This window comes from Falco biarmicus, chromosome 15 (assembly GCF_023638135.1).
Source record: "Falco biarmicus isolate bFalBia1 chromosome 15, bFalBia1.pri, whole genome shotgun sequence".
Lineage (NCBI taxonomy): Eukaryota > Metazoa > Chordata > Aves > Falconiformes > Falconidae > Falco > Falco biarmicus.
In genome coordinates, this window is record NC_079302.1 from 17206152 (window position 1) to 17223810 (window position 17659).

At 38.9% G+C, this 17659-nt stretch overlaps 1 protein-coding gene and 1 long non-coding RNA gene across 4 annotated transcripts in view; one reads left to right on the forward strand and one right to left on the reverse strand.

Annotated features, from left to right (window-relative positions):
• The window catches only part of CYLD (CYLD lysine 63 deubiquitinase), a 29483-nt gene extending 13117 nt beyond the window's left edge, over nt 1-16366 (forward strand). For all 3 annotated transcript variants that reach the window (XM_056360470.1, XM_056360471.1, XM_056360472.1), the window contains 10 exons: nt 275-440; nt 1257-1398; nt 1966-2088; nt 3420-3511; nt 4599-4665; nt 7451-7583; nt 8217-8325; nt 9386-9504; nt 10164-10380; nt 11793-16366. In XM_056360470.1, coding sequence (XP_056216445.1) covers nt 275-440; nt 1257-1398; nt 1966-2088; nt 3420-3511; nt 4599-4665; nt 7451-7583; nt 8217-8325; nt 9386-9504; nt 10164-10380; nt 11793-11977 — 1353 coding nt within the window. In that variant the 3' untranslated portion in view covers nt 11978-16366. The remainder of the gene's footprint in view (nt 1-274; nt 441-1256; nt 1399-1965; nt 2089-3419; nt 3512-4598; nt 4666-7450; nt 7584-8216; nt 8326-9385; nt 9505-10163; nt 10381-11792) is intronic.
• The window catches only part of LOC130159161 (uncharacterized), a 229241-nt gene continuing 226024 nt past the window's right edge, over nt 14443-17659 (reverse strand). The window contains exons 8-9 of the long non-coding RNA XR_008825636.1: nt 16688-16758; nt 14443-14665 (exon numbers count right to left, since the gene is read on the reverse strand). This is a non-coding gene — a long non-coding RNA (uncharacterized LOC130159161). The remainder of the gene's footprint in view (nt 14666-16687; nt 16759-17659) is intronic.

A 17659-nucleotide genomic window follows, 5' to 3' on the forward strand; every position in this document is an offset into this window, starting at 1 on the left:
CCTCCTTACCCAAGATGCTTCTAATAGAATTTTTGTTTTATTTTGGATGGAGTGAAAGTTTAAGCATGAAGGAAAAAAAGTGTGACTCTGAATTTCCTCATTAGATCCAATTAAAGAACACCTCAGCTGAGGCTCTGTGTACTAGAATGCAGGAACGTTGTATATCAAGCTTCAGAGTACCTGAAGGGTGTCTTACAGGTAGATGTTTTATCAAACGTCTTGCTGCAGAACTGTAGAAACAAGAAAAATAGCGAATTCTCACTTGAATTTTCAGGAAGATGAATGTGCAGGTTGTACGGATGGAACATTTAAAGGAACTCGATACTTCACTTGTGCTCCAAAGAAAGCTCTTTTTGTTAAACTCAAAAGCTGCAGGCCAGATTCCAGGTTTGCCTCACTACAGCCCGTTTCCAACCAGATTGAACGCTGCAACTCTCTAGGTACTGAGCTTCTGCTTATTACTTATCAGCTGGGAACTGACCTGGGTTTCTGTTTCATTTATTCCTGCAATATGTTCTTGTATTGAACACTTGAGAATCTGTACAGGTAGTACTTAAATGAGATTAATGAATAGACCAGTCTGTACAGAACATAATGCTGCTGTGGATTACTTTGTTATGCTTTAAAACAGGAAAATGTTCATGTATTTAAAGAAATCTCATAAAATTAAGGGATTTTCTGTTACGCTGTACATTTTTTACCTTAGAAGTTGTAAAGCAGTCTTGCTGAAAATGGTAGTTGCAACTCCAGCAACATGTGATTACATTATCAGAAATACAGTTATCTTTCTATAAATGTCAGATTATTTTTTTTCCTAAATATTAACATAGAAAAGCATGTATTCTTACAGTGGAAGTTAGTGGTGAAAACTCACATTTTTATTTTTTTTTAATTTCAAATATGTTAGATTTCTTGGGTCATGTTGTGTTGCCTGGGACGACAGCAAAGAAAAAAGTGTCCAGTACTTGTAAGATAGTGTGAACAGGGCATTTATAATGAGAAGAGAACTTCATTCCTACTGGGTAAAATTAATTCAGTGCTGCACGCTTTCTGAATGTGCACCGTCAGTGGAATGTAAGGCCTTGTTCACTCTCGGGAAGACAGCGAGTCTCAGCTATAATAAAATGTTTTTCTAGTCCAGAGAAGGAATGCTTACACTAAGGCAGCAACTTAGCTATAAAACGTTAATAGGAAAAAAAACTCAAGGGGGATAAAGTTTGAGGCTTTAAAGTGTCTTTTGAAAAAAAAAATTTCAGCCTTTGGAGGTTACTTAAGTGAAGTTGTAGAAGAAAACACTCCTCCAAAAATGGAAAAAGAAGGTTTAGAGACAATGATTGGAAAGAAGAAAGGTATCCAGGGTCATTACAACTCCTGTTACTTAGACTCCACCTTATTCTGGTAAGTTCATAATTTGTATAGTGGCATCCCCCGCTAGAAATGCAGAACATGTGATCTTTGTTGTAACGACTGTCTGTCTGTATGACTGTGCAGCTTGAAGCCATGCGCTGCAATCTTTGACATGTTACTGTGCTCTTCCAATCTGAACAAGTTCTGCAGCGTTTGCTGCAGAATGTGAAGTGCTAATCATGTCCGAATTGTACTGGCCCCTTTGTGTCTATACTGGTTTTGACTGAGGGAGTCCCTGGCCTGTAAGTGGTTGAAGGATGAGGGAGTACACAGGCTGGGGGGCGGAGGGAGGGAAATCCCTCTTAGAACTCCTTCGCAGAATCCTGCCTGGGCAACTGGTTTTGTACTCTGCTGCAGAAAGGGTACTGGGTTAGAGTGGACTTTTGCTATTTAGTACAGCTGTGTTGTCTACTGTCCGTAATTACTCTTTTTGATTTTTTTTTTAGTTCTTTTATTCTTCCCGTGGCTTTGCTTGGTTTGTCTTATGTTGGTCAGGCATCAGAATGGTTGTATCTTCCAGAATCAAAACAACCTGCCTTTTCCTTTTTTTCTTTGTAGCCTGTTTTCTTTTAGTTCTGTTTTGGATACTGTGTTACTCAGACCTAAAGAAAAGAATGACGTAGAGTATTATAGTGAGACTCAAGAGCTGTTGCGGACAGAGATTGTGAATCCTCTGAGAATGTAAGTAAAGACGTGAACTGGTCTCTGTTCTAATATAAATTTTTGTACTAGATCCTGCTGTGGATGCATTCCTATTGCAAACCTGAGAAGTTGGCTAGTTGCTGCTGCCTGTCTGTTCAGCATTTTTTTTTTTAAGTATTATTACTTGTTCTTCATGGTAAATTTAATCAGTGCTAACTGGAAGTAGTTATTCATCGTTTGGTGATAAAATACCTTTGCTACTCTGTTTGGAAATGTGATCAGCATAAAGATATCTTAAAATTCCTATAGGTAGGAATGCGAAAACATTCTAAGTACAAGTTCTGTTTGTTCACAGCGTTCATATGTACATGTTCTTAATGCTGCTGTTCTTGACAAGAAGAGTATTTGGGTTATCTTACATGGAGTTTCACAACTTAATAGATTTTGCAGGGCTTTAGAAGTTTCATTAATTTTTACATATGGGCTGCAAGTGGTCAAAACACTTTTTGATAGAAAAATTTAACTGGAGCTTTGTAATTTTTTAGGCGCAACGAACAAAGGAAATAGGGCAAAAATTTGCATGAAAGGTTATTTGTCTTTATCTGCATGTTTAAAAAAGAAAAATAAGCTAATACAGTTGTAGTTCTGAAATTCTGTGGGATGTTACTGACCAATTTATCACAAAGTTTTTGTTCTGATTCCTGGAACAGAATGATGGCTTCTGAACCCTTGTTCTTACAAGAGTGTGTATACTTTGCCTGATGTGTGCCGGGGTTCTGTGCTATAGGTAGTGGGATACACACCAAGCAGCAGAAATGTCAAGTGGCTGAGAAGACTGAAAGTCTCAGTTCTCTTACCTTTCTACCATGCTTAAAACTTTCTTTGCGCTTTTTGTAAAGTTACAGAGGAAAAGATTGAATACTCGAAACTTCAGCTTCTTAGGTCAGCAATACAGTTCTGAATCATTTTGTCAAATACTGAATTATTATTTTTTTTTGTTAACAACTCCCACAGTGCTATTATTGTGTGACATTCTGAATATGATGTATTAAGTACTGCAAATTAGAGTGAAAACAAATCAAAAGTAATTGACAAATCAGAAAACGGTTATCCCGGTAAGTTAATGTTTAGAAAGAGCTCTTAAAGGTTATACAAGAACATTGAGCACTGCACTAAACTTATCATGCATTAAAAAACCCTGGAAATCAGATTGAATACGAGGAGCCGATACATAGTTTTGAAGAAATGCTGTACACATGTAAAGAAGGATGCGAGAGCCTGTGTTTCAGCATTTAAAAGGTGGGGGTTTTTTCTGCTTCTCTGACTTGATCACAAACCAGCTAATAGCTTATTAAACCCATTTATCTTAGATATGGATATGTATGTGCTACAAAAATAATGAAACTGAGGAAAATACTTGAAAAAGTTGAGGCTGCATCAGGATTCACTTCAGAGGAAAAAGGTAACTGGGGAGGTTTTCCTTTCTTTGAGATTTGTAAGAACCATAATATGAAGGAACTGAAATGCCTTGCTATATATTTATACTAGAACAAAACACAAATATTTCTCTGTAGCGGTAGTACCTCTACCAGAGATTTGTGTGAGCACTGAGTGGTAAAAAGGCCTTTTCTGCTTCCTTGGGTCTGTAAGGAACCCTAGCTGAACCATTGCTGGATTTCTTTTCTTGATTTCCTGTGCCCATGTAACGCTCTTCTAGCAGTTAGGAGAGACCTAAGGTTCTTCCTCAAAAATGAAAAATGTGATAAGGCAGGGGTCCTTGTCCTCTTTCAAAATGTCACTTTGATTCCTGAGGAATAATCTTTTTGCTACAACATTTCATTGTTACAATGGTTATGTAATATTTTACGCAATAAAATGTGTAAATCATGTTAGAAAAATCAATTCCCAACCTTTTTGATCTTCTGCTGCATGTAATGATTAATGAGCATTGTGTTATGTAGCCGTTCCATTTTTGTTTGGGAGAACACTAATTTCTTTGTAAATGCTGAAAACTAGTTTTTATTGCAGTTAGTGGCAGGAAGAGAAATATACCAGAGACCTCTGTGCTGGGGGAGAACAGACCTCTGGGAAGCTAGTGCTGGCTGCATTCTTGGTTTCAGAACTCGGTCTCTAGCTTAGTTGAACTTTGTACTATTGTGTGCTTTTTATGTAAGCGTTACTGTCACTACTCCTCACTGCTTCTCTGCAGTTTCACTGTTTTGAGAGCTTTTATTTCTCCTGGAAAAGTTGTGTGGCATGGAGTGATTCCTCTGAAATACAGAGCATCTTTTTGATCTTTACTGGAAAGCTTTGTTACCCTGTTGAGCCTGTATCTTTTATTAGGGCCGTCTGACACCAAAGGAGTAAATAGAGGTTTATGTCATGAAAATGTTCATAGCTTGTCATAATCTTATGTGTTAATAAAGCTATAAAAATGAACTTTTACATTTTTCCTATTAAAATTTTGAAAACTTTCATTTAAAATCGATCTTGAATAATGTCTCTGGTTTTGCATACTAACAAGACCTTTTTTTTTCCCCCCCTCCCAGATCCAGAAGAATTTTTGAATATTTTATTTCACCATATTCTAAGAGTTGAGCCACTGCTGAAAATAAGGTGAGTGTTTTTTCTTTGTTGAACTCATCTATTTGTAGAGGCTGACAAATGCGAGACAGAGTAGCTGTTGCCTTTCAAATTAAGATGGCTTTTAGATCAGATTTGATTTATGATTCATATTTCTAATAAGATTCAATGTAATCAAGTTATTTTACACTATTGCCTATGTTTTTTGGTAGGTGGGTTTTGTGCCACTGGTCTTTTGTTGCAAAAGCCCATGAACGTAGTTTCGCGACAACTGCACAAAGATCCCCTGTCCCAGTGCTGTCTACTCGAGAGCCGTACTATCTTCCTGTTAGTTACGCTAAAGAGGGGCTGCTGTAAGAGGACCCCACGGAGTTCTTAATATGGCCTGCGGTTTATAACTGCTTATTTCTGGGACAAGCTGCAGAAATTGCTGATTTCTTCTTTAAGGCTAATAAAAATATTTCATTGGTTTGCCTTGATCAAGGTTGGCTTCTCTTACTTTATCAAACTGACAGATACTGGCATTTCTGTGTGCCTTCATTTGGGCTGTAGCACTACCAGGATTCAGCTGCCATAACTGAGTTTAACAGAGGTAGGATTGCTGCCCGCTGCTGTCACTGCTGGCTGGCACCTGATACTCTCGGGTTCTTGGCCGCATTCTGCGGCAGCAGCAGTGTTGCACGGCATTTCCCATAGTTTTTCAGGCTTTCCAAATTGCAGGAATTGTATTAGTATTCATGCTGTAGATGCCATTTGAGTATACTGAGGCTACCTTCTGTGGTACTTCTGTAAGGCAATTTTGAAAAAGTTTGAAGGGATGAGAGACCAAGGCATGTCATGAATTTGGAACTGTGTTGCTGCTTCTGCCTAGACAAAGGTCTACTTCTAGGGATTTTTTTTTTAATTCTCATTGTGGTGTGTTTTTTTTTTTTAACCTAACAACAGCAACAACAAAACCCAACTGCCCCCCAGAAAACTAAGCCACAACAACTGGTAACTTCCAGGCATGTATTGGGTCTCTATAGCAAAGTGTTTGAAGAGTAGCTTGCCATCAAGATCCTTACAATTGTTACTGCTGCTCTTCAATTCTATGAAACACAACGTGCTGAGAAACCCCTGTGGCTAACGTAGTATTCTGGTGAAACAGCTGGGATACAATACTGTAATTGTAATAACAGCTTTTATTAGTATAATCAGAATAATAGATCTTGTGTGAGAATGTATTTCTGGTTTTTTGGTAGTTAACAGGTGTGCTGCTGTGGCAGGAATCACAGCTGAAAGGAGTAAAGTAAAAGCAAGGGAAGATGCCTCTCACTCTACCTTTATGTTTCCGCATTGTCTTCCCTATTTCTTTAATCCCGTGTCTGTAAAGCTTGGCCTTCAAGGTTTTTGTCCTGTTGGTGCTGTACAGAGGAGAACAGAAGTGACGCTCCACTGTTCAGCTTTTAGCACCAAAGGTGGTGTGTTTTGTGGCATGTACCCGAACGCTTTTAAGAGTAAGTCAGAAGTCTCCCTTCCCCGTAGAAAGAAGGCTTAAAATGAGTAATAGTAACTTTGAGCATCACACTCTTAGAATCCTCTCAACACCCAAGTACTTATTCTAAAAAGCAACGTTGCTTTTTAAGTGCTGGCTGGGATGGGAAGAGGTTATGATTTATAGCTAGTTTGATGAAAGTTCCCAGGAATTTTACCCCAGGAACTTTGACACAGATGAAAGAGCTCCTGCCTTTTTTCTTTTGCTATTGGAGGCCAGTCTATGCTGTTTCTCTACGACAGCAAAATCTATTTTGTCAATGTGAGCAGTCATCTGTATCCTTTCTTCTGTCCTTCCAGAGTAGGCTGAATTACTCATCTGAAGCTGTCTTCCCAGATAGTTCTGTTACATAAACATAAATCTGAGAGATTACCTGAAATCATCAGTACTTGATTTTGACTTTTTGCTTTGAAACGTCTGACCTCAAAACTTCCTTAAATTGGTAGCGTAATCCTTTGACCCTCTCCCTATCAATATAAAATTGTGTCATGGTTTTAGGATTCTTGTTGGTCAGATTTTTTTGGGGGGTGGTTTGTGGTGTATGTGTGTTTTGTTTAATGGGGGTTTATTTGCACCCACCCACCCCCCCTTTTTTTTTTTAGTGAGGATGAAGTTTTTCCACACCATTGGCTGTGGCATGCACTGGCAGCTACTGTACTGGCCTGCCTTTCGATGTTGGCCTAGGTGTGGAAGGCTTCTTAAAAATTAGAGCTGGACAGCCCTTAAATCTGGGTTATGCTTTTGGAGAGTTTGCTGTTAACTATATAGCGGGTCTAGCAACACTAGCCACCTGTGTGAGATTTCCATTGTAGGAAGCAGTCTAAACATCTCCCTGATTCAAAGGAAATGTTTCATTAAAGCCAGTCATTACTATTTTTTTTTTTTTTTAACTCCTTATCTGGAGTATCATACTGAAACTCTTACTTGGCTTTCCAATGAAAGCTGCTTCAGTGTGTTGGAGTTCTTGATGCATTTGCTTAGGGAGTATTTCTCAGTTGGTAGTTCAGTAATGCATAGGCATGTTTTTAACACATACTGCAAAACTTATGCTGCTTTTGCTTCTTAAATATTTTTTTCTAAATTCAGCCCACACATAATGCTTGACTGCCTGTCATCTAAATGCACTTTGTGGTTGCTGGTTTCTTAAAGCACAATCTGTTTCAATGCAGAGAGGCTGTGATATAGACTGTTTTTTGGTAGAGGTTATTTTCCTAGTGAAGGACAATCATCATTACACTAGAGCTTCAGAATGTTTCGTTGGTTTTTTTTAAATCTGTTTTTTAGATCAGCAGGTCAGAAAGTACAAGACTGTTACTTCTATCAAATTTTTATGGACAAAAATGAGAAAGTTGGAGTCCCAACAATTCAGCAGTTACTGGAGTGGTCATTCATCAACAGCAACTTGAAGTTCGCAGAGGTTGGTGACAGCTGTTGCTTTGTTAGAAGTAGTGATACCTAGGTATTTGCCCATTCAGCAATGGGACAAAAGTACGATTTGGTGTGAAAACAAAATGTGGAGATGTTGGAAATGGGAGTACTAGGTCAGTGGTACAGGTTGCCTACGTTACAAAAATACTTCTAAGGTTGACTTAATGACATGTATCCTTTGGCTGAACAAGCCAAAGTAATTTAAGTAAAAACATTACTAAAAGAAAACTTACTTATTGCCAGTAAACTATCTTAAGGACTAATATTTTGAGATATCTTTGTTTGTAAAAGGCTTTATAAAGGAAACATATGCTTTTATTTCTTCCCTCCCTCAGGATGGGGGAGAGTTGTCCAGTATATTTAATATCATACTTGAGCATGACTGGGACTTAGAACATTTGTCAGTGATTTAGATGCCACTTCCCTGTTTGTTTTTTCTTGGTTTTTTTAGCTGTAGTTTCTCTCAAAGGCTTGATTTTGTTTTGCTTACTGTCTTAATTTTGAAGTCAGTGGGTTGCAAGTTTAAATAACATGAATACATTTATAGCATTAGAAGTATGTCTCTAAATTTATATAATTATCTATCTCAAGCTCATTACATTCTATTCTGGATTTTACCTAGGCACCTTCTTGCCTGATTATCCAGATGCCTCGGTTTGGAAAAGACTTCAAAATGTTCAACAAAATTTTTCCATCCTTGGAATTAAATATAACAGACTTACTTGAAGATAGTAAGTATATAACATTGTGTTGTGTAATGAAAGAGAGTTGTTGAGAGTGACTAACACAGTGAAAGTAAGTAATCACGGTAGTTTTGGTGGCTTTTTGTTGTGTTTTATTTCACAAGGTAGTGTGAGATGCTTAGGCTAAGGAGAAAGGGAAGTTTAGTGGCTAGAATGCCCCCCCCCCCCCATGTCAATTAAAAGCTATAATTCAGAAGAATGAATAGAATGTGACTTCATTATATTTATTCAATCTTGAGTATTGTACAGCTAAACTTATTTCAAGATGGTGTTAAAATTGAGTTATTAGCAGCAAAACATGATTATGGCAGGTAGGAAATCATAAAAGCTAAGTGTAGCCCTGACGTTGGTTAACAGGTATTTACGATGTTGACTATGTTTCATTAATCTTCATCAGTTTGTGCTGCTGCTTTCTAATCTTTTTGTCACTAGTTTATCAGACTAGAAGGGGAGAACCTGAGATGAGTATGCAAACCTGCGGCATGTAGTGATGGTGCATTTTTTTCAGCTATGAATACATAACTTTTTTTGTGGACTGATTTTTTCATTGCCTTACCTATGGGAAAGACACAGTTTTAAATTTGTGCTAAGAATTAATAAAACTGCTAAAATCTATTAGAATAATCATCTCTGAAACTGTCATGGCCTTTGCATTCATTGCATGGTGATCAGCTTATGCTATTTCTTTTTTTTTCCTGGTGTTGACAGACACAGGGGCTGAGCTAGCTATATGATGAGAGTGGAACTAACTTGATTTAAAAGCCTGTTTTACTTGTTCATGCAATTGATATAATTTAATTTTTATCATCCTCTGTTTTGCAACTTACCAGTCTAAATGTTTTTCTGTTATTCCACAATATGTCAAAGGGAAGAAGTTAAACACAGTGGTACGTTTCTGATTTGATTGGCAATCTGGTTTTAGCTTTTTTTAATGTAGTGTTTTTCTCCATTTTAAGTAGCAATCCTCCCTCCTTTCCATATACCTCATCTCAAAAAACAAAAAAAAGCCTCCCCAAGTTGAAGACTAATACCTTCTTTAAAAATGCAGCTCCCAGGCAGTGCCGTATATGCGGAGGGCTTGCTATGTATGAGTGCAGAGAATGTTACGAAGATACTGATATTTCTGCTGGGAAAATCAAACAGTTCTGTAAAACATGCAATACACAAGTAAGTTGTTGTCTTTGTTATTGTACATGGGTTTAACCCAAATGGTATGCACTGTCATAATTTGAAAAAAGGGCATAAACATGTAGGGAGACTTTCTTACCAGCAGTGGTGTAACTGCACCCAAGTACAGCGTAGGCTTCGGTGACAAATCAGGAACTCTGCTTGACCCTGCAATCTATCCATCAATAGTTTCTTACTAAAAGCACAGCAACTGCCAAATCCAGGACTGAATACAGTGTAAAAGTAGTAATCGTAGGCAGCTTGGAATCTGTTTCCTGTCACCTGCTTGAAATCCTGATTTTACATACCTTGTTTGAATTGATAAATTCATGAGACAGAGCCACTTAATTTTGAGAGCCGTTTGGCAACGTGCGTGAAGCTGTCATAGTCATGGCTTGTTTTCAAGGCTGAGCGTTGAAATTGTTGCATTAAATCCGACCTCCCTTCTAACCTGAGATTTTGAATTTTCTGAGCAATATTGAACTACACCGGTGGGGAAAAATAGAAGAACCGGTTAGCCTGCTACCATTATTGCAGTTCCTTCTCTAATGCCATTAATCTTCAGTTCAGCAGTAATGTTCTTTTTAGCTTTGTCTGCCACTGAAACAAATAATCTTATAGTGTGTTTTTTCTCTTCTGAAATATCGCTTCAATTGTAGGTTCATCTTCATCCCAAGAGACAGAGTCATAAATTCAATCCATTGTCACTACCTAAAGATCTGCCAGACTGGGACTGGCGACATGGCTGCATCCCATACCAGAAGATGGAGTTGTTTGCTGTTCTCTGCATAGAAACAAGCCACTATGTAGCTTTTGTTAAATATGGGAGGGATGACTCGGCCTGGCTTTTCTTTGACAGCATGGCAGATCGGGATGGTAGATCTTTTACTTATTCTTATGTATTTACGTGTATTACTATTTAAAATTTCATTGCCTATTTCTTAATGCTTTGGGGATGTTAATATCATTTAACTTGGTGGATGTACTTGATGCTGGGACACTAATCTTGTCCCAGCCTGATCTCAGTTCATTGATTTCATAGCAGTCGCTGATCTCATAAGCAGAATTTCACCTCAGCTGGATACCTTAGTAAGTAAATGGTACAGAAGTAACTACAGAAGTTTTCCTAGTGGGACTTCTTATACATTTTTCTATACTTTGCAGGTTTGGCAGAGAGAATTAATTTTAAATAATCAACTGCAGGAGTGTGTTCTTTCAGTCCATATTTAAGTGGATGTACACAATTATCAGACTATGCAAATATTTTGATTGCTTTTGCTTAAATGATTTAGTGTAGGCATCTTTAGAGTAAGAGAAATAGCAACATATTACGAAATCTATGCCATTGCTTTGGATCTCTTTAGTTATCAGTGGAAAACTGTTACCCTGTAATAATACACATGTCAGTAAAACAAGTGTTCTCTTAGATACTGCAGCATTAAATAGTGTTTAAATAAGGACTGTTCAGTTCTGGTGCCTGAGAAAACCAGTAACAGATGAAGTGTCAGACTTAAAGTAACAATTCTTTGTATGAAGAATTCTTGAACCCCTCTGTTACAGGGGCTTTGGTGGGGGAGAAGAGTCTTGCCTCCTGTTGAAAATGAAACTGCTACAGGATTAAAATCTGTGTCTTAGAAAAGAAAGCTTGATTGCCTTCTGGTTCTAGTGTGCTTGCAATGTGTATGACTTAGGTCTGTAAAGAACTACTTTGTTATGTAGTATGAACGTAGATCACATGAGATGCTCACTGATGTACCTCTTGCTGATCTTAGAGGTTTTTTATATCACAAATGCTTTTCTTCAGCTAGTGCTATAAGCTAAAAATGTCTGCTGGGGAAGTGTCATGGATGTTCACACTTGTGTTGTTTGAAACACATGTGTTTCACATGGAAAATGGCCAGGAGCAAACTCTGCCTTAGTCTTGCACGTCAGGTACAGACACTGATGGATTATTAATTCAGCTGCAGTTAGCAGTTGTCATGTTCCTACCAAATTCATTCAGGTCATTCTCCCCAAGTCATATAGAATTTGTGGAAACAAAAATCCAAAGTTCTCATTCTGGTGGGGGTTTTGTGGGGCATGGTGAGTGTGTGTTAGTAAACACTGTAAGATATTCTGACACCAATTGTGATTCTTTTCATATAAGTTTACCCTGCAGTAGTCAAAACCAGTGAGGTTTTTTTCGGAAGGCATTTTTCAAGAACCGCTGATGCTGTCATAGTTAAAGTACATGTATAAATGTAGATGCTATCCTAATCTGTTTCTCTCTCTTCCCTTATGGTTAAAAGGAGGTCAGAACGGCTTTAACATTCCACAAGTTACCCCATGTCCAGAAGTTGGTGAATATCTAAAGATGTCTCTCGAAGAATTACACTCACTGGATTCCAGAAAAATTCAAGGTTGTGCACGAAGACTACTCTGTGATGCTTACATGTGCATGTATCAAAGTCCAACGATGAGTTTATACAAGTGAACGATGTCCTCTGGAAAACTGAAGAAACAGCATAGAGTTATCGACTGTTGTATTTGCTGCGTTTTTTGGTTAGTTTCAATGCAACCGTTGCTGGCAATGGAAAAAGTTGACTATGAGAGCAAAAGGATTACTGTTCCAAAAACTACATGTGGAGTTCTGTAACTGAAGTATTTAAGCATTTTGCACTCTAGGAAGTGTGCTTGTGTGTGTTTGTTTTATAAACAAAGTCTAAGCGATGTTACTAAAACTTAAAGCTTTAAGTGCATTGATTATACACAGGCTTTTTTGAAATGTTGAAGGTGGAATTACATCAGGAGAAACCTCCTTAGCCCATGGAGATAAGGATACACAAGTGTTCCTGCTCAGTGCATTCATGTGGACCAAGGATAATTCTCTTGTGTTTCTCTGCCCTCCACCCCCACCACTTCTCCCCCACTCTTGATATTAGCAACAGAGGTACTCTCTATTCAAGAGAGAGTAACTTCAGTTTCAGTAAGATAAATTTTAGACTGTTCATTGCCTATTGATTCTGTTCTGTCTACTACATTCTTTTCCATTCACACATTTACATCTTCAAAAATTAACGTTCATTTCAAGATCTGAATTCCTGTCTTGTGAATTATCAAGCACAGAGATTTGCTATCTGTTAACTTGCAATTTTTGGAGAGGAAAAAGAGGAGGAGAAGAGACTATTAAGGGGAAGTATAATTGCTGAAATATAAAATTAGCAATGAATGTTAACAGATGTCTTTTTCTCAGTGTCTATTTTTAAAGAAACAAAGCAGTCTGGAACAGAACAGCAACTATATACAAATGGTTCGAGGACAAAACAATAAAATAGCGGATTGCCTCAGGGAATGTTACTGAAGTGGATTCTGGTTCTTGGTAAACAAAACTGACTTTTCTACAGTACATTAAGCTACTACCTGGGCATATGTTATGCATCTGACTTTTTTTTATTTATTTCAGGATTACTAATCAATATTAAAAATCTCTGCCTGGAACGATGAAACTATAAATAAGAGTAGCTCAGAGTTTTACTGTATACCAAGTACCTAATGAAAACTAACTTGAAAAGCTGCAAAACCTGTGTTGATGTAAAATATTATACTTGGAAGCCTGTTGGTTCCTGTTTGCAATGAAATACTGTTGTTCTAGTTGCTTTTTAGCTATTTCTGTCTACACTGACTAGCAAACATGCAACTATATATATACAGTAAAATCTGTTTGTACAAATTGCATATATATGAGCTGTACATTTTCAACTCTAAGATGTTTTATAGGGGAAACTTCCCTTTTGGGATCAAGTTATAGAAGGAGTAGTCACAAAATATAACAGAGGAAAAGCCACTTTGAAAAAGTCACCGTTCTAAAGACAATGCAGCCTGATCCCCTATTGTAGAAAATGTAGTTAGTTCTTGGAAAACCTAAAATCTTTCTGTGGGACACACTCGACCACAGAACAGTACTAGAGAGCTTGAAGGACTGATCTGTCTAGTGGCTAAAGCAAGGGCTGCGGCGGGAGTTGACTGTTCCGTTAGCCACTGCATGAAGCGTGCGCTAGCTTCTCGCTCTCAAGAGCAAGGAAGTTACTAGAAGTGACACTGTTGCTTCTGCCTCTGTTAGTCTCCTGCCTTCCATGTTCCCTTGCCTTATTTATCTAGTCTGTGCGCCTTGGCAAAACTCTTGAAATGCTCTTGGAAAAAAACCCCTTTGTTTCTTTGGTGTCAGTACCACTCTGAGCTCTTGAACACTTTCTCTCCTGAAAAATTTCAGCAAGGCCTGAGGTGATGAATTCTATAACCCATCTCTCACCAGGTTGGTTCTTGTCCATTGGCTCTTCCATGGCTACATACTGTCCTGCTCTGAGACAACAGCTGCTTAGATACGTCAACAAAGATGCCACAGAAGCTTCTCATAGGCAATGTAAGGTGAAAAGACCAGTTATAGGTCTTGGATAGGCAGCTTGTATTTATTAAAATGAGAAAACACTTACATGATCTGAGGAGAAGGTACGGTAACCTACCCTTGGCTGCATATTGAAGAGGAAGTCTGGTTGCGGCCTCCAGGTACCTCAAGTGATATTTTTAGAGAGCAGTTTGCAAAGCAGAGGCAAGAGGGGGCATGCCAAAAAAAAAAAACAAACAAAAAAACCCCCGCAATAATACTGCAATGGACTCTTACCTTGTTCTCTACCAAGTCCGACACCTTCATTCGCCAAGCCGAGTCTGATCCCTCCATTCGCCTAGCCCCACCGTCACTGGCAACCGGGAAGTCGTTGCAGGCGGGCCCCCTTCTGAACAAGGAGCAAACAAAAGGCTTTACAAAATGAACAAGCACAAACCTGTGTACCAATGAGACCGATCTGAATGTCTGGATTCTTTTTTTTCTCTATCCTAGATTTACTTTCTGGTTTTCCCGGTGCATTAACTTTCATATGTCTTCCACTTGTCATTTCTGCCCCCCCCCCCCCCCCCCATATATTACATACTACCTAAAGGTAGAGTTACCTTACCTCTTCCTGCCGGAACTCTTGAGAACAGCCTTGGAACCGCTACAAGCCAGAGGGGAGACTTGGACTTGGCAACTGTATCAAAGTTTTCTAGGTGAATAATCCTGTAGCAAAATGTTCACTCTTTTTTTACAACTGCAAATATCCAAGAACCCCATTTTTTCAGGATGCATATTCTGTTAGCAGAAGCGAATTAAAATAGATGGATGTAAATTAACTGCTTGGCTTCTTGCCTCCAGTCTTCTGGCCTTCGACTGGAAATGGGAAACAAGTTGTGGGAATGCTTACTGTGCTGCACGTAGCGAATGTACAGAAAAGAGAAAAAAAAAAAAAAGGGAATTTCAATGCATTATTGTGCACGCTTCTTGGTGACAAATACTGTGTTTTGAAATGCCGGCAGTACCTTACAGCCTGCGTTTTGTACTACTTTATATTATTACAAAACAGTAAGTAGTTTTGCAAACAGTATATGAATACTTGATTTGTTGCTTATCAGTTAAGACAGCAGAGATGTCTTCTATGCTTTATGGTGTACTGCATTGGATTGGAGATGATCCGGCAATGTAAATGAAATGTTATGGAAACTAACCCACATTTTTATTTCCTTTCTCAGAAAGGCGTATACAGACAGAAAAGCGATTTCACTGTGAAAGGAAACTTGTAAAATAACTTATATACAAGGGTAAGAAACTGTTTTTAGCCTTTGGCATCTGTTTTGGGGAATTGAATAAGCTATTTTGAAGAAACAGCCTGTGTTTTAAAGGATCTAGTGCTGTTAAATAATGTCCAAAGATTCCAGTGACTAAGCACCCAATTTTTATGTGTTTAATGCATTTGAGAACCTCCGCATCAGATCCTTTTTTTTTTTTTTTATATGGTGAATATGCCCATAAATTAATAGCACTTAGATCATTGCTTTATGGTTTGGCTCATAAGTATTGCTAACAATGGCCTTAACCTGTAAGTAGGAACACGCATAGAAAATACAGTTCTTGACAGCCTGTAAAAATGTAAAGTTTCATAATACATAAAGTTTCATAATCGGGGAGCAAAACTGCACCCCTACTAATTTTCAGAAATAGAGGTTCAAATCAATAGAAAACAAATCACTGTGTCCCTAAATGCTTATTTTTAACATAGAGGGTAAAGAGAAAAGCTATTAAAGGTGATGCCTTACACATTACTAAAACAAACCCAAACAAATCGCCCCCAAACTCACAGAAAGCTATGTCAGAATGCTTGTGTTCTGGTGTGGGAGGTAATTGGAGGGGAAAAAAAAACCAACCCACAAAAGTATGTTAAGTAAAAGTCTTTCTAATATCTGTGATACTGATTCTGTGCTTTTGGAAACGTAGTACTGTGTTGTACTAAACAGCCTGTCAGATTTCCATTTTAGTCAAGTACTATGTGTAACAGGAATTAGTCATAATCATAAATGGCTCATTTCAATGCACTTACTTTTCTCGTGCACTTTATACTCCACTGCATAGATTAACTCGGTCACCGCAGTCCCTAGCGATAGCCTGTTTAATACAATACTGAGGCACAACATGCTGCAAACTGGAATTTTATGGTTTCAGAACTGAGTTGGTGTAAAAAGCAGCTTGAAAGCTTTGTGTATTTTTACCACTGTAATGAGGCATGTTTTTCTCTGTTGTTGATGTTTTGCTAAATAAACATCCCATGTTTTCTGCACAGATAGTCTCTTAAACTTACAAAGGCTGTCTCCAAGAATGCATTAGAGACAAACCATTGTATCAGGTTGCCCTCAACTAGCCTTAACTTTATTTTTCCCCCAATGGTAGAGCGGAATTAGCTGCTGCTGGAGAGGAATGTACCATGTGCTCTTTCTGTATCGATTAAAAATATTATTCTTATGGCTCTATTTATTTCTTTGGGGGCTTGGAGTTTTGGGAACGTCACAAACAATGACAAACACAGTGTTGAACTAGCTTTTCTGTACTTAATGAAGGATTTCCTTCTACATACTTCTTATAGTCTCTCAGTTTCAACATTTCTAGGAAACTTAGGAATTGATGCGCTGTATCAAATCAGGTCCAAGTATACCGCTTATGTCTTAACCAGTTAGTACCTGCTACTATAGTGGAAAACGAACGAAAAGCTGCTGTAGCTAGCTAGTTTGCCTGTGAGGAAAAAATACATTTATTTTTAAATACTTAGTACATTATCTTACTGACCCTTGATGATCAGCTCCTCCCGGGATCATGCTGTAGCTTCAGTCCTGCTCCACAGCTGCCATTCAGAAGACCTGCACACAAAGTTTACGTGCATTTTCTATCTAGAAAAATAGGTCTATCCCGTATTTCTGCATTTATTTATTTTTTTTATTTCCTGATAGCAATAATAATAATGAAGAACGAGTCCTACCTGGGACTGTAAACAGAACGCTGTCAATTTAAGTATTTTAAAAATCTTCATCTTATTGCCAATACTTAAACGCTTGTAAAAATACTTGCAAAAAAACATTTTTCAGAAATGCATTACCTGCTTCTGCAGTGTGAAGTGCTGGTTTGTTCGAAACTGTATTTTCCGTTTGCAATAAGATGTTTAACAGGTGAAGCTGAGCCGCCCCCCTGGGAATGTCTGGGGAACGCTCACCTCAGAGGCTCGGTGGCCGTGGGGAGCGGTGCCGCCCGGAGCCCCGCTGTGCCGCCAGGGATCGGCCACCAGAGGGCAGTGCTCGAGCCCGCGGCCCGGAACAATGGAGACGGATATCCATCCGCGCCGGTGCAGCTGTTGTAATCCCGGCTCCGTGGTCCTGCTCTGAAACCGACTTTGGGGCTAACGTCATTAGGTACAGGTAAAACTTTCACAGGTTTATAAACTTCAAACACACCAAATCTCAGGTCTTTAGCTCAGGATTGGCAGCGTGCGTAACGCCCCGAGGGCCGAGCCCGCAGGCGGTTCAAGCGCAGGGAGCGGAGTGAGCGTCCCCACTGCCCGCCCGGGGGACCCGGGGGCTGCGCTGGCATCTCCCCGTGCCGCCTGGGCCAGGGCAAGGTGGCACCAAACCGCCTGTGGGCTTGGGCCAGCAGCGCACCACAAGGTGCTGGGAGGGGAAACTGGCAGCCAAACTTGGAGCCAAATGAAACCCCTGTTTGAGTGGCCGTAGAGGCTGCTGCTCGGAGATGTGAAGTACTTGGGGGATC